Below are 16,437 nucleotides of genomic sequence, written 5' to 3'. Positions count from 1 at the left end.
CTATGCAACGGCCACCATAGCCACGCCCAAGAAAGTACTCCTCATGTCTCCCAGCCAATCGGGCCTCGAAGGGGGCGGGGAGAGTGTCTGAGCGTCCCCGCCTTGGGCGTGGCCTGGTAGTGGGGGCTGCTCGGTCGGTCCAGTGAGGGCCGGCGGGGAGCTGAAAGATGGCGGCGGCCTCGGGGTCTTTGCTGCACGGGGCGGCGGAGGCGCTGGGGGCTTCGGAAGCGGCGCTGAGACTTATCCTGTCTATCCTAAGCGGTGAGACTAGACAGGCCGCACAAGTTCAGGGGGGCGAGGTGGGAGAGAGCGGGGTTATCTATGGGGAGACTATGGGGTTATCTATGGGTGTCGTGCAGTGTGACCCGGGGGTGGAGGCACCTGTGCCCGGGGGAGTGGGGGGCAAACAGGTGATCTGTGGGGGAGGGGGATAGTGATGGCAGAGTGTGGTGGCCCAGGAGGGACATAATTCCTGAGCTGGAGAAGGTGTGCGGGCAGGGGGCATGCTGGGAGTTGTAGTCCTGCAGCAGCTGATGGTTCTGTACACCTGACCCTCACAGGAGGGAACTGTATAGTCACACTCCATCCTGCTCCATGTCTCTGTCTGCCAGGAGCACAGGTGGCGGCTATGGGCACATCCCCTCTCCTCTCTCTTATAAGAACTACAACTCTCAGCATGCCTTTACTGTCCTACAACCTGTGGCTGCCAGAGCATGCTGGGAGTTGTAGTTCTGTGACAGCTGAGAAGCTACAGGTGCGAAGCCTAGCCCTGGACTATGGCAGCATGCTGGGGGTTGTAGTTCTTCCACAGCTTTACAGCTACCAGTTAGAAAACATCAGGGGATGCTGGGAGTTATAGTCAGAGAGCCATTGATTGTGTTACTCCCAGCATGCCCTGACCAGTGCTTCCCAACCTGTGGCTGCCAGGGCATGCTGGGCGTTGTAGTCCTGTGTATATATGTTTATAGTGATCCGTGTCTCTGTCCGTTCCGCAGGTTACCCCTTGGCCTTATTTCAGAGATACTTCCTTTTTAAGAAGCAGCCGTCTCACATTCATCTCTTCAACACGGTGACCGGCCTCTTCATCGCCTATTTTAATTTTGGTACGTCGGGGGGGGGGGGGGGGGAGAAGGGGGTGCAGGAGAGCTCACCCGCCTGCAGCTGCCTGGTATAATGGGGGGGCGGTTTTGTTCAGATAAATCATTGTGGTCTGATAATGTTCTGCAGCGTGTGTGTGTGTGTATATATGTATATGTGTGTGTGTGTGTGTGTATATATATATATATATATATATATATATATATATATATATATATATATACACACACACACTATGGGGGAGATTTATCAAACATGGTGTAAAGTGAAACAGGCTCAGTTGCCCCTAGCAACCAATCAGATTCCACCTTTCATTCCTCACAGACTCTTTGGAAAATGAAAGGTGGAATCTGATTGGTTGCTAGGGGCAACTGAGCCAGTTTACTTTACACCATGTTTGATAAATCTATCTATCTCCTATCTATCTCCTATCTATCTCCTATCTATCTCCTATCTATCTCCTATCTATCTCCTATCTATCTCCTATCTATCTCCTATCTATCTCCTATCTATCTCCTATCTATCTCCTATCTATCTCCTATCTATCTCCTATCTATCTCCTATCTATCTCCTATCTATCTCCTATCTATCTCCTATCTATCTCCTATCTATCTCCTATCTATCTCCTATCTATCTCCTATCTATCTCCTATCTATCTCCTATCTATCTCCTATCTATCTCCTATCTATCTCCTATCTATCTCCTATCTATCTCCTATCTATCTCCTATCTATCTCCTATCTATCTCCTATCTATCTCCTATCTATCTCCTATCTATCTCCTATCTATCTCCTATCTATCTCCTATCTATCTCCTATCTATCTCCTATCTATCTCCTATCTATCTCCTTATCTAGACTCTTAAAAAAAGATCACAATTACTGAGTGAATGGAACGGCCGTGTGTGTTTGGCCATCACTCCATTCATTCTTTATGGGACTTGCAGTATAGCCAATCTTTATGTTTGTAAGTCCTATACAGTGGTCCTGCAGGTGCGCTGCCACTCCCGTCACTCTGTCCCCTGTCCTGTGGGTTGGGCATACGTATAAAGGGGAAAATCTTTTTCTTACATATCAACTGGTTTCAAGAAGCTATATAGATTTGTAATTTACTTCTATTTAAAAATCTATGATCTTCCAGTACTTATCAGCTGCTGTGTGTCCTGCAGGAAGTGGTGTATTTTTTCCAGTCTGACACAGTGCTCTCTGTTGCCACCTCTGTCCATGTCAGGAATTGTCCAGAGCTGTATGAAATATAATATCCCCATAGAAAACCTCCCTCCTGTTGTTCAGACTGGAAAGAATACACCACTTCCCGTAGGACATACAGCAGCTGATAAGTACTGGAAGACTGGAGATTCTTTTTTAAATGGAAGTAATGAACCTCTGGTACTTTCTGCCACCATTTGATGTGAAAGAGATGAAGGTGACCTCAAGATGTCTATTCGGTTGGTCATCTGGGGGATGTGATGGACACACATGTCCCCTCCATGGAGGCCGTACCTATCTATCTATATAGATATATCTATGTGTGTGTATGTGTATATATATATCTATCTCTGTCCGGCCTTCACTACCCCTGAGCAGAGATCCTGAGGGCAGTAAGAAGCTGACACTCAATATACTACACAAAGCTTCATTATACAATGACTAGGCTTAGTTTACATTACTCTGGGTGAAGCCGGTATGAGGGCGCTGGCCCTTTAAGGCGTGTTGGATCCCGCTGATGGCTCTCTGAGGAAACGGGCTTTGTCCTGCCGATTCCTCGTAGTTTTGGCTGCGGACGCACGATAACTATTCACCGAAGGGTATTTGCTCTGAGATATGAGGAGAAGGATGCCTCGGGGGCACAGAAAGTTCCTGTGAAGAGCGGCATGTGGGTGCACCCTGAGCTCCTGGCACACGCTGGTGCTGGCTGCTCGCCCATCCTGAAGGCTGAGCTGTAAAGCCTGTCAGGCGGCGAGTTTAGCCAGATTCCTGGTAACAGAACGAGACGTCATATGAGGAGAGGGCGCCCTAATAAAGTTATTGAAGGAATTTGGGAAGATCCCTCCAGCGGTTGCAAGACTACAACTCCCATCATGCCCTGAGAGCCGAAGGCTGTCAGGGCATGATGGGAGTTGTAGTCTTGCAATCACTGGAGAACCACAGACTGCGTTAGATCAGTTCTATACATAATTTTCTGGAAAGTCCAAAATCCACTATTGATCCTTAATTGTGCTCCGACCTACATACCTAATGGTTATATAGGGGAAAGGTCAGGGAACTGGTGTCTGCTTACTTATAATTGTTGTGCAGTTGGAGGGGCTTAATTGTGGGCGGGGACTGATCATTAAGGTCAGGAGATCAGCAGATCAATGTGTGTTCTCTAAACCGGTCTCTCTGGTTACTGTGTAACCCTGTAATAACCATGAAGGTCACTTATCATTACAGAGCTGCCACGTTTTACTTTGTCAGCGGTATACGTATTCATTATGTGTAATGTGACGACACCGGCCTCATAAATGACAACTAGTATATAACTACTAGAATAGTATGTACAAGATGTAATTACTATAATACCGCCTGCAGGAATATAACTACTTTAACTCTGCTCCTATATACAAGAATATAACTACTAGAATACTGCCCCCTATATACAAGAATATGACTACTATAATACTGCTCCTATATACAAGAATATAACTACTATAATACTGCTCCTATATACAAGAATATAACTACTATAATACTGCTCCTATATACAAGAATATAACTACTATAATACTGCTCCTCTATATACAGGGATATAACTACTATAATACTGCCCCCTATATACAAGAATATAACTACTATAATACTGCTCCTATATACAAGAATATAACTACTATAATACTGCTCCTATATACAAGAATACAACTACTATAATACTGCTCCTATATACAAGAATAGAACTACTATAATACTGCCCCCTATATACAAGAATAGAACTACTATAATACTGCTCCTATATACAAGAATATAACTACTATAATACTGCTCCTATATACAAGAATATAACTACTATAATACTGCTCCTATATACAAGAATAGAACTACTATAATACTGCCCCCTATATACAAGAATATAACTACTATAATACTGCCCCTATATACAAGGATATAACTACTATAATACTGCTCCTATATACAAGAATATAACTACTATAATACTGCCCCCTATATACAAGAATATAACTACTATAATACTGCCCCCTATATACAAGAATATAACTACTATAATACTGCCCCCTATATACAAGAATATAACTACTGCAATACTGCTCCTATATACAGGGATATAACTAGTATAATACTGCTCCTATATACAGGGATATAACTACTATAATACTGCTCCTATATACAGGGATATAACTACTATAATACTGCCCCCTATATACAAGAATATAACTACTATAATACTGCTCCTATATACAAGAATATAACTACTATAATACTGCCCCCTGTGTATATATATATATGTATATATTACAGCTGATGTTCTCTCTTCTCCTCTAGGTTCTCAGTTGTACCATTCATTACTATGTGTCGTGCTGCACTTCCTCATCCTTCGCCTCATGGGGAGGACGGTTACCGCGGTGTTGACCAGTTTTTGTTTCCAGATGGTGAGTGCTGACACTTTGTGTGGCTTGTAGCGCCCCCTATACTAGATGCGGAGTTACTGACGCTTCTTTCTGGTGACAGGGATATCTGTTGTCCGGTTACTACTATACGGCCACCGATAACTATGACATCAAGTGGACCATGCCGCACTGCGTTCTTACACTCAAACTGATTGGTAAGTGTTGTCATAGGGACGGGACAAATCCTATGTGTGCAGTGTATCATGTCTTCAGAACGCTGCCTCCTATAGGGCTGTTATGGACGGTGCAGTACATGTCGGTGTGCAGGGAGGTAACACTTGGAGAGAACAGACCTTTACCGTTCCTCAGCTCTTATACTCAGGAGAAATCCTGTCCGTGAGATGTATTATCAGCCCAGGGGAGTAAGTATCCTGCTGCACGAGACTAAGAGCATAACATCGTGCTGACCTCAGGGAGCTTAGCGGATAGGATTGGCTGGATAGCATGGCCCAGTCTGTATGTTACATAAGATTTAGGCTGCATTCCCACGTTCCGTGATCCTGACGGATCACGGACGTGGAATGCATGTACCAGAGTCCCCCGCGCCCGAACAGCATCTGTAATTAGATGCTGGGAGCGGGGGAGACTGAATCCACAGCACCGCGCGGCTGATTCATTACAGCGCTGCGCTTATGAATACAGTCTCCCTCGCTCCCAGAATCTAATTACAGATGCTGTCCGGGCGCGCGGGGCTCCAGTACATGCATTCCACGTCCGTGATCCGTCAGGATCACGGAACGTGGGAATGCAGCCTTACTGTGACCCCACCAGCAGAATAGTGAGTGCAGCTCTGGAGTATGATACAGGATGTAACTCGGGATTAGTAATGTAATGTATGTACACCGTGACACCACCAGCAGAATAGTGAGTGCAGCTCTGGAGTATAATACAGGATGTAACTCAGGATCAGTAATGTATGTACACAGTGACCTCACCAGCAGAATAGTGAGTGCAGCTTTGGAGTAAAATACAGGATGATGCAATTTATTATGTACATTTGGAGCCAACAATCTTAATAGAATCTTGTATAATCTGGAGAGTTACACAATGTCGGAGATGCTGTAACTTGGTTTTGTGGTTCCAGTGTACAGGGGACATCTGCATTACTGTATAAGCCCCATGGGGAGGGTAGAGCTGGTGGCACATTTGATGGTGGGGGGTTTAATCATATATATACACACACAGATTAAAGCCCCCTGTGAGAGTCTGTGCGGAATAATAGGTGGAATCTGGTTGGTTGCTAGGGGAAACTGTTACCATTTTACACCATGTTTGATAAATGTCCCCCAATATATGTATGTGTGTGTGTATATGTATGTATGTATGTATGTGTATATATATATATATATATATATAATATATATATATATATATATATATTATAATCTCACATGTTTCCTCCCTTTCTGCGCTGACTGCCCCTGTGTTCACCTCTTGCAGGACTCTCCTTTGATTACTACGATGGAGGGAAAGCCAAGGTGAGTGTGCGGTGCAGATGGTCTGCCCCTCTGGCAGGCGGCTGTCATTACCCGGGAGGATTGCTGCGGTGACTCAGCCCTCCAGATCTCCTCCTGTCGCTGTGGCAGGGAGTCACCTGTCTGTGCCGCCTCCTGTTACACACATCCTCCGCTCCGGATAACTGCTGGAAAGCCGCGGCTCCCAGACACCTCGGCTGCTCTGACATGGGGGGAGGGGTGCATGCTATTGAGGAATACACTATAGTGATGTTATATAAGGGGTAGTATTGGCCGCAGTGATCACTCTCCAACTCCCGGCCCCTTATTACTTACATGAGGGATATGTTTTTCCTCCTTCGTATAATTTCTGAGTCTTCTCCTTTGCAGACGTCCCTGGCGCAGGAGCAGCAGCGCTATGCAGTGACCGGGGTCCCCACCCTGCTGGAGGTCTGCGGCTTCTCCTACTACTATGGGGGTTTTTTAGTCGGACCCCAGTTCTCTATGTGTAAATACCTGCAGTTTGTGACCGGTGAGCTGACCGATGTGGAGGGGCAGAGACCTAACAGGTGAGTAGGGGGCATTGAATGGCGAGGGGGTCTTCAGGCTGCCCCCCATGTGTGACCACCTCTTATTTCTACCTCCACGTAGCATCCTGCCAGCCATGAAGCGGCTGAGCCTGGGACTCTTCTTCCTCACCACATACATGGTGTTTGGCCCTTATCTGCCTGACAGCTACTTCCTGACCGAGGAGTATGCGGTAAGAGACGCCCGCTGCAGGATGGCACGTAGAGACGGTGATCTGCAATCTGTGCCAGCTGCCTGTCATAGAGATGTATTACACCAGCCTGACACCACTTTATTATAACTGCACCAAATACCCAGCAAGCTAACAAAACTGTGTACAGGGGTGTGAACATGTCCGCAACCGATAAATATTTATTAAAGGGTTTATCCAGGAATAGAAAAACACTGCCAGAAACAGCGCCACTCTTGTCCTCAGTTTGGGTGCAGTATTACAGCTCAGTTCCATTGAAGTGAATAGAGCTGGGTTGTAATACCTCACATAACCTGAGGACAGGGATGGCACTGTTTTGGAAGAAAGCAGCCATGTTTATGTAAATCCTGGATAACTTTTAATTCTTCGGTTTTGTGTATCCAGCTTCTGTGCAGACCTATGAGAATGAATGGAGTCATGTTGCTGCTCCAATGTTTCATAGGGGGGTCACAGTGTTGGGACCTCCACCGATTGATCAGCTGGTTATCGGCTATTCTCTGGGGATTATAAGGCCTACATTTTTGGAGGAACGTTCAGAGGCACAGAACATCTCATAGTATTCATCCCATAGTGACCATATCTTGGTCACTTGGATCAAATTACTTGACACAGGTTCGGGGAAATAGGTCTATTTAGGAACCATTCCCACTTGAGTCTCAGCTGTTCTTAACAACACTTAGTGACATGCTTTACAGCAAGGCTCATGGACATAGACAATAATAGACACTGTCCCCTTGAGATGAATGTGAAACATTACCATGCACGCTCTGTGACCTGTGAAGAGGTTATTCCACAGGGAGCTGCTATTGTCTCTTCTATCGACTGGTGTCACATGACGCTGCAATGCTGTACAGATCACTTTACAGCAGCCTCCTCTTATCACCGCAGACACAACAGGAAGTCTCAGCTTAGCCCCGGTGGTGAGAAAGAAAACAGCAAGATCTCAGGATTATTTTATAATATTGATTGACAATAGAAAATTAAAAAAAAAAAGGCCACAAAAAAATCTTAAAAAATGTGTTTAACCTAAAAATGTTATTTATCCGATAAGTCGTTTTCTGATGACACCAGCCCTTTAAGTACATGGGCATCTCCTATAGATTGGATTATTACTATAGATCTCCACTTCCCTTTCACTTATTACAGTTGTTTTGTTCTTTTTGTTGGGGTCTAGAACCAACCCTTCTGGTACCGCTGCGTGTACATGACCATCTGGGGCAAGATCACACTGTATAAGTATGTCACCTGCTGGCTGGTAACGGTAAGTGCTGACCTATGGCGGTTTTATATCCTTTACACCTGAGCTGCAGTACACCAATAATATCGGCAGCAGCAGAAACAGGACGACGTTCTGTAGTTGCAGATGTTTTATAGTGTGCGGCCCTTTAATGACCGGATGTGGAGAGATAGCAGAACGTCTCCTCACTATCCAGCAGCCTTTGTTTCTCCCATTTGTGCAGATAGAAGGGGGTGGGAGGGGTATGGAGCTGCCGTTTCTCTTCCCAAGAGTTTAAAAGGGGTCTTCCACTCAACCATAACTTTTGATATGTTGCTGCCCGTGGTGAGACTAACAATTCCTTCCATACTTGTTATTATCTATTCAGTCTCCTTTCCCCAGTTCCCCCTCCCTTCCAAGACGGCTGATGTAAACAATTCCCTGACTGGCTGTCTCTGCATTGTAACTTCTTTGTTTTGCTGGAGGAATAATCAGAGGTTAAGTTGCTGATGAACTCACTGTGATTATTCCTTTCAGCATTACAGAGAAGCTACAATGTTGCAGATAAAGCCTGCCAGGGACTTGTTTACATCATCTCAGAAGGGGGGTAGGGGGAGACAGAGAGAATGGCTTTTTGTGTCTTCAGCAGAAAGCAGCAGCTGAGAACTGGGGGAAGGAGACTGAATAGACCATAACAAGTATGGAAGGAATTGTTAGTCTCACCATGGGCAGCAACATATCAAAAGTTTTATGTTTGGGTGGAATGCCCCTTTAATAAGAAGGGGGAAACAGCAGTGGCCAATATCTTATTGACTAAGAGAACACAGCTCTTACTTCACACCAGGAAGAACCCGCCCACTTGGCAATCGTGGAGAGCAGGAAAGAATCGGCAGGTTACACACATACAGCAGTCTATGTGGGATCTGGATATTATACACACAATGTGTAGAACATCCTTGCTTGTCCAACCAATATCTTGCCATGTATCATCCGGGCTCTGTTCCTCCTCTCCCTACAGGAAGGCGTCTGTATTCTTTGTGGTCTGGGATATAATGGCAAGGATGAGAAGGGTCAGACGCTGTGGAACGCCTGTGCCAATATGAAAGTCTGGCAGTTCGAGACCACTCCACTATTCACAGGAACCATCGCCAGCTTCAATATTAATACCAATGACTGGGTGGCAAGGTGAGACGCTGACTTATGTATAGGGTTATATTCATGTAATGTTACCTAATGTAATCTACATAAACCATTGAGTCACTTACATTACTGATCCTGAGTTACATCATGTATTATACCCCAGAGCTGCACTTACTATTCTGCTGGTGGGGTCACTGCATACATACATTACATTACTGATCCTGAGTTACATCCTGTATTATACCCCAGAGCTGCACTCACTATTCTGCTGGTGAGGTCACTGTGTACATACATTACATTACTGATCTTGTATTATACTCCAGAGCTGCGCTCACTATTCTGCTGGTAGGGTCACTGTGTACATACATTACATTACTCATCCTGTATTATACTCCAGAGCTGCACTCGCTATTCTGCTGGTGGTGAGTTCCGTCACGTTCCTGACATTAACCCCTTGTCCTCTTTCTCTCAGATACGTTTTTAAGCGTCTCCGTTTCCTCGGTAACAAGGCCGTGTCTCAGGGAGCCGCCCTCTTCTTCCTGGCCATATGGCATGGTCTGCACTCCGGATACCTCGTCTGCTTCTCATTGGAGTTTCTCATAGTCATGGTGGAGAGACAGGTCAGGGGTCCGGGGCCTGGGGTGACCAGTTGGCTACAGAGCGGAGACGGGTGCAGTGTCCGGTCTGTTATATCACTGATCTCCTGAGTGCTGCTCTGGGGCACTGTACACCTGGCTGTGCTCTGTAGATGACCGGACAGGGGGATGGGGGAGGGGTGAGTATTGTAGACATGGCTGTGATGCCCCCGGCGTACCTCTCCTTCTCTCTGCAGGCAATGGACTTGGTGAGGGACAGTCCTGTGCTCAGTCACATCTGCTCCATACCGCTGCTGCGTCCGCCTCTATACATGGTGCAGCAGTTCTTCCACTGGCTCTTCATGGGATACCCGCTGGTGCCGTTCTGCCTTTTCACCTGGGACAAGTGGCTCAAGGTAATCTGCAAAATGCATCGCCACTCTACTCCATTCTCTTCAATAACTGAGGTGCAGTTCCACACACAGGCTGAAGACAAGAGTGGCGCTGCTTTCTAGATGAAAAGCATCCTTGATTCTGTAAGGCTGGGGTCACACTGCGGTTTTTTTTTTTTTTTTCGTAGCACGTTTTTTCATCTGTTTTTATGCAAATAAATTATGTATTTTTCTTTTCCATCGACTTCCATTATAAAAAAAAAAAAAAAAACAGATCAAAGCACATCCTTTATTTTATTATTTTTTTTTGTTGTTTAAGCGTACATAAAAATGTCTTTGCACGCTAAAACTACTGATGCATTTTGATCCTTTTTTTTTTTTTTTTAAATAATGGAAGCCAATGGAAAAATGGATCAAAAGGGATGCACACAAATGCATCAGTTTTTTTTTTTTCATCCGTTTTGCAAAAAATACAGTGTGAATAAGGTCAAAAAAAAATTTCTGGTCTGTACATTACTGTCTGCTCTCTGTAGTAATGCATTCACAACCTGTATTTTTGTAAAAATTGTTCAGTGCTAGTTAAACGTGCTAACGTTGAACTGGTTAAAAAAAAGCTGCCCGTAGTATGGTTATGGTCCATACTAGGACATGTCCTATTGTTTGTAGCATGGATTGAGTATTTGTTAACTACAGATTAAAAATGAGCGAATTTACAGCAGGAAGGAGGTGAAGCGCTTTGTCCCTAATCTGTATTCTGCTCATCAGGCTGCAGGATTTGAAGTCTCCTCCGTGCCGCCCCTCCCTTAGTGCTGGGAAAAGTTGGTCCAGTTCTGAGAAATTTCCCAGGACCGGATCTAACTTTTTCCAGCACCCGGGGGAGGAACAGCACAGAGCAAAGCCCGATGAGCAGAATACAGATAGCAACAAAGCGCTTCAACTCCTTCCTGCTGAATATTCACTCATCTCTACTATGGATAGTGCGATAGCCCAAGCCGAAATCCGCAATTACAGGAGGGGTCAATAAGTATTACACAGGGTAAAGATCAGCCTGATAGGGCTAGTGATCAGCTGATTGCGCTGTTGTGACTTGCCAAAATATAGGGGGTTGTACAGCCAATGGCGGATAGCAGGGGAGGGCTGAATGATGGCGTCTGTGACCCGGCTTTAGTAAGATCTAATACAGCCCTTAGACTTCTCGCTCCCATTAAGTTATATTACAGGACCACACCCATACACCGACTCCATGTTCCTCTGCAAGGTTGCACAAGGATCCTGAGGGCACAGGGGGTGGACTAGTCCGTTCCTTTCTCAGGTTACTAAATAATCTCTGCTGGGGGAAGAAGGGCAAGAAATAATTACTATTGCTCCAGGCCATCCTCCTCCTCTGATCACAGGTTAGACCACATGTCACACCATTAGCATCGCTCATGGCATTGTCAGCAGGGCTGTGTACACCAGACGAGCTCCACATCACAGCGAGGACTAGGCCAGATCTGCTGCACTGACACACTGTAACAAACAGCACCCCTGTGTGTAATCAGGAGAGGTCATCCTCCTCTGCATGGGAATATGAATGTGACTATAACTCTCTCGCCCCCCTCTCTCCGCAGGTGTACACATCGGTCTATTTTATGGGCCATATATTCTTCTTATTGCTGCTGTTTGCACTGCCTTACGCACGGAAAGTCCTGGTGCAAAGAAAGGACAAGCTGCAGAAGTCCCACTGACAGTGCTCGATGGTGAGTGTCCACGTCCTGACCGCCCTCTCCTGTGATGGGGAACCTGTGACCTTCCAGCTGTCCGGGCATGATGGGAGTTGTAGTTATGCAACAGCTGGAGGGCTGCACGTTCCCCATCCCTGTCTTAGAGTTTCAGGCCAGCGTTAGGGCCTCATACGCATTAGATATCAGGATATGCCTTGGGCCTGTGGGCAGCCATATTAATCAGCTTTCCCAGGAACAGATATAGATGTAAGAATTATTGGCAGCAGAGGACGTCTTTTATTTATTAAAGGAGAAGTCCGGCGAAAATTTTTATTTAAGTATTGTATTGCCCCGCAAAAGTTATACAAATTACCAATATACACTTATTATGGGAAATGCTTATAAAGTGCTTTTTTTCCCTACACTTACTACTGCATCAAGGCTTTACTTCCTGGATAACATGGTGATGTCACTTCCTGGATAACATGGTGATGTCACTTCCTGGATAACATGGTGATGTCACTTCCTGGATAACATGGTGATGTCACGACCCGACTCCCAGAGCTGTGCGGGCTGTGGCTGCTGGAGAGGATGATGGCAGAGGGATGCTCAGTGTCCCCCCCAGTGCCCTGTGTCCGTCTGCCATCATCCTCTCCAGCAGCCACAGCCCGCACAGCTCTGGGAGTCGGGAAGTGACATCACCATGTTATCCAGGAAGTGACATCACCATGTTATCCAGGAAGTGACATGATCATGTTATCCAGAAAGTGAAGCCTTGAAAAAAAAAAAGCACTTTATAAGCATAATTGGGGAGTTTTATGACTTTTGGGCAGCAATACAATACTTTAATAAAAAATTTTGCCGGACTTCCCCTTTAAGGATCATAATGTGTTATTGCTTCTTAAAATTTTTGACATATTACACAGAAATGTCAAATGTTTTGATGGGACTGGCTCTGTGTGTTTGGATCCCCACCTATCAGTAGAGAGCTGGGAGAAGTGCCTGCCCTAGCGCTTCTCTCCCTGGTTCACTGCTCTACCTGTGTTGTCAGACTCAATAGACTTAATACAGAACCCTGCAAGGAGGTGGGGAGTGAAGCGCTCAGCCCTGAGCTTCTCCCATATCCATCTATTGATCTGATCTGAACACCACGGGGGAGATTAATCAAACATGGTGTAAAGTGAAACTGGCTCAGTTGCCCCTAGCAACCAATCAGATTCCACCTTTCATTCCTCACAGACTCTTTGGTAAATGAAAGGTGGAATCTGATTGGTTGCTAGGGGCAACTGAGGCAGTTTCACTTTACACCATGTTTGATAAATCTCCCCTCCTTGACCGTAAAACTTTTTTAAGCGTGTGAGACGTGACAAAAGTTTAAAGTGACAGCAGCGCCTTAAGGGCAGGCAATAACCAAGTAACCTAATCTCTTCTTCTTCCTTCCTGTCTGGGCAGATTGTATGTCGCTCCTCGTGGCGATGGTTAGCACACCTCCTTCCATGCTGGCGCCATCTGGACAACGGACACAACACTGCCAGGAAGGACACAAATTGCTGATACTTTTCACCTTTTTTTAATAAATCACAAACTGGTTACCGGCGCCAATAAATCCTGCAGCGATGTAGGCCTCTCCCCCCCCCTGGCGTTGTTTTATAGACTTTTCTACTACTCAGAGCGGGGGTGGGGAGGGATTTCTGGACTTTCTATTACTTGAACTTTTTAGGTTGCTGGAGACTTCACCCGACTGTCGGAGCTCGGCTCCTTCCTCCTCCTCTATCACACATCTGCCTACGCCCTCGGGTCACGTCACAGGGCAGCTAACACAAGCTGATGGTAACAATTGCACACAAGCACTGGATGCCGACGGTCCGGAGATGCTGGATACAGCCGGTTATTGATTAGAAGACTAATGTTGGGGGATGGGTAGGGGGCATCATTGGGGGGGTGGGGGCGGGGTTTATGAAATTTACAAGAGGGACTGTCCAGACCCCCATGTGAGAGCGTGACACCAGTCATAGCCGATCAAAGCTTAAAGTTGTTTAGTAAAAAAAAAGTGCACTTGGATTGGCTGTTGGTGTCATGTGATCACTGGAGGTTTGGGGGGGGTACAGTCATGTCCTGCCTTTTTAAGAGCTGCAATAAAGCACTCTGCCAAGTCTACCCGTCTGTGCCACATGTTCATTCCTGAGCGAACGCGACCAACTAACCTTTAGTGGTAGCAGTCCCCTCCCCCGCGGTAACTGGGGTTTGATTGGAGGGTTTATTTTGGGGTGTTTGGTGTGATCCGCATGTACTTGTAACAACAGTCTGCTTGCTGCAGAGGGGGGGGACTTTTACTTGGAAAATAATAAAAACAAAACCCCTCTTTTCCTCTCTGTTCACATGAGGATTATTTCGTTCTGCAGGTGAGGATGGCGACCATGATGGACAGGAGCATTGTACTTGCCTTAGAGGGGGGAGTTCAGTGATTTCAACTTTAAAAAAAAAAAAATATTTCTGGAATAAAAGCTATATAACTTTATTAAAGGGGTACACTGGAGTGTTTTCTTTTTTTCTTGTTAATACTTTATTAAAGTTATATTACTTTGTACATTCAAATTAATGTATTCTTTTTGCTTTATATACCAACTTCCATTGAGTGGCAGCCGTAAGGGGCGACACGGCCCCCTCTGCTGCCACCAACAACATATGTGTTGGGAACTGCCGGGCTACCTAAGCCCTGCTCTGATCCAGCACTATTGATACATAGCAGAGTCCCGCCATGTACTGTACCTGCGGAGAGGCTGCCGTCATTATCGCTGAGCGTGGTAGCTAGGTACACTGTATTAATAGTGCTGGATCAGAGTGGAGGAAGGGTACCGGCGCTTATATAGCCCTGTAGTTCCCAATATGAACATTGTTGCCAGTTGTACTGCTGCCACACAATGTAAAAAATATAGGGGGAGATTTATCAAAATATAGGGAGAGATTTATCAAACATGGTGTAAAGTGAAACTGGCTCAGTTGCCCCTAGCAACCAATCAGATTCCAGCTTTCTTTCCTCACAGACTCTTTGGAAAATGAAAGGTGGAATCTGATTGGTTGCTAGGGGCAACTGCGCCAGTTTCACTTTACGCCATGTTTAGTGTACATTCAGGGCTGGCTGAGGGGATCAGTCGTATATGGGGTCTTAGTGAGATTCCTTGCAGAGACGTGACCTAGATCAGGGATATACGTTATATATAGTCGGTGATATGTGGTGATTCTGTGACACAGCTGGCCGACCATCTGCTTCTACAATCTATGAACGTCATAGAGGATCTGTATATCCTCAAGTGTAATGTTATAGTCCCCGGAGAAGCCTCACGTCAGCAGGGGATTTACTAATGCAGTGTTTCTCCCCCCCCCCCCAACCTGTGGCTCTCCATCTGCTGCAAAACAACAACCAAAGGCTTCAGAGTTTGCTGGGAGTTGTAGTTTTACAACAGACATCCGAATCTCATTGAGGTGACCCCTAGAGAAATCTCCCACACAAGTCGTCTCAGCGGCCAATGGCTACCGTGCTGTGTTAAGAAATAGTTTAATGACAACTTCAGCTCTGCTACATCGGAAGAAATCCTGTTCCTGAGTTCCATCCTGTATTATACTCCAGAGCTGCACTCACTATTCTGCTGGTGGGGTCACTGTGTACATACATTACATTACTGATCCTGAGTTACATCTGGTATTATACTCCAGAGCTGCACTCCCTATTCTGCTGGTGAGGTCACTGTGTACATACATTACTGATCCTGAGTTACATCCTGTATTATACTCCAGAGCTGCACGCACTATTCTGCTGGTGGGGTCACTGTGTACATTACATTACTGATCCTGTACTGATCCTGAGTTACATCCTGTATTATACTCCAGAGCTCCACTCACTAATCTGCTGGTGGGGTCACTGTGTACATACGTTTCATTACTGATCCTGAGTTACATCCTGTATTATACTCCAGAGATGCACTCACTATTCTGCTGGTGGGGTCACTGTGTACATACATTACATTACTTATCCTGTACTGATCCTGAGTTACATCCTGTATTATACTCCAGAGCTGCAGTCACTATTCTGCTGGTGGGGTCACTGTGTACATACATTACATTACTTATCCTGTACTGATCCTGAGTTACATCCTGTATTATACTCCAGAGCTGCACTCACTATTCTGCTGGTGGGGTCACTGTGTACATACATTACATTACTTATCCTGTACTGATCCTGAGTTACATCCTGTATTATACTCCAGAGCTGCACTTACTATTCTGCTGGTGGGGTCACTGTGTACATACATTACACAAAGCTTGTCCTGTATGGAGCAATAATAATGTGACTATTCAGCAGCAACAATGTAGCCACAGTGGAATGACAAGGACGGGGACGGGGGGCAGAAGAGGATATGGGGA

General features: G+C 45.6%; 1 protein-coding gene across 1 annotated transcript; it reads left to right on the top strand.

Moving 5' to 3' along the window:
* Positions 1–14,170, top strand: LPCAT3 (lysophosphatidylcholine acyltransferase 3). Its single transcript, XM_069979873.1, has 13 exons — positions 1–261; positions 996–1,103; positions 4,633–4,739; positions 4,819–4,912; positions 6,198–6,235; positions 6,602–6,780; positions 6,863–6,971; positions 8,164–8,250; positions 9,224–9,390; positions 9,818–9,965; positions 10,178–10,336; positions 11,923–12,051; positions 13,468–14,170. Exons 1-12 carry the CDS (start codon positions 168–170, stop codon positions 12,037–12,039), a joined length of 1,407 nt encoding a protein of 468 aa, XP_069835974.1. The 5' UTR covers positions 1–167; the 3' UTR covers positions 12,040–12,051; positions 13,468–14,170.
* The last annotated feature ends 2,267 nt before the right edge of the window (positions 14,171–16,437 follow it).

This window comes from Dendropsophus ebraccatus, chromosome 8 (assembly GCF_027789765.1).
Source record: "Dendropsophus ebraccatus isolate aDenEbr1 chromosome 8, aDenEbr1.pat, whole genome shotgun sequence".
NCBI lineage: Eukaryota > Metazoa > Chordata > Amphibia > Anura > Hylidae > Dendropsophus > Dendropsophus ebraccatus.
The sequence above is the reverse complement of the archived record's forward strand: the minus strand, read 5'-3'. Positions and strand labels throughout refer to the sequence as shown.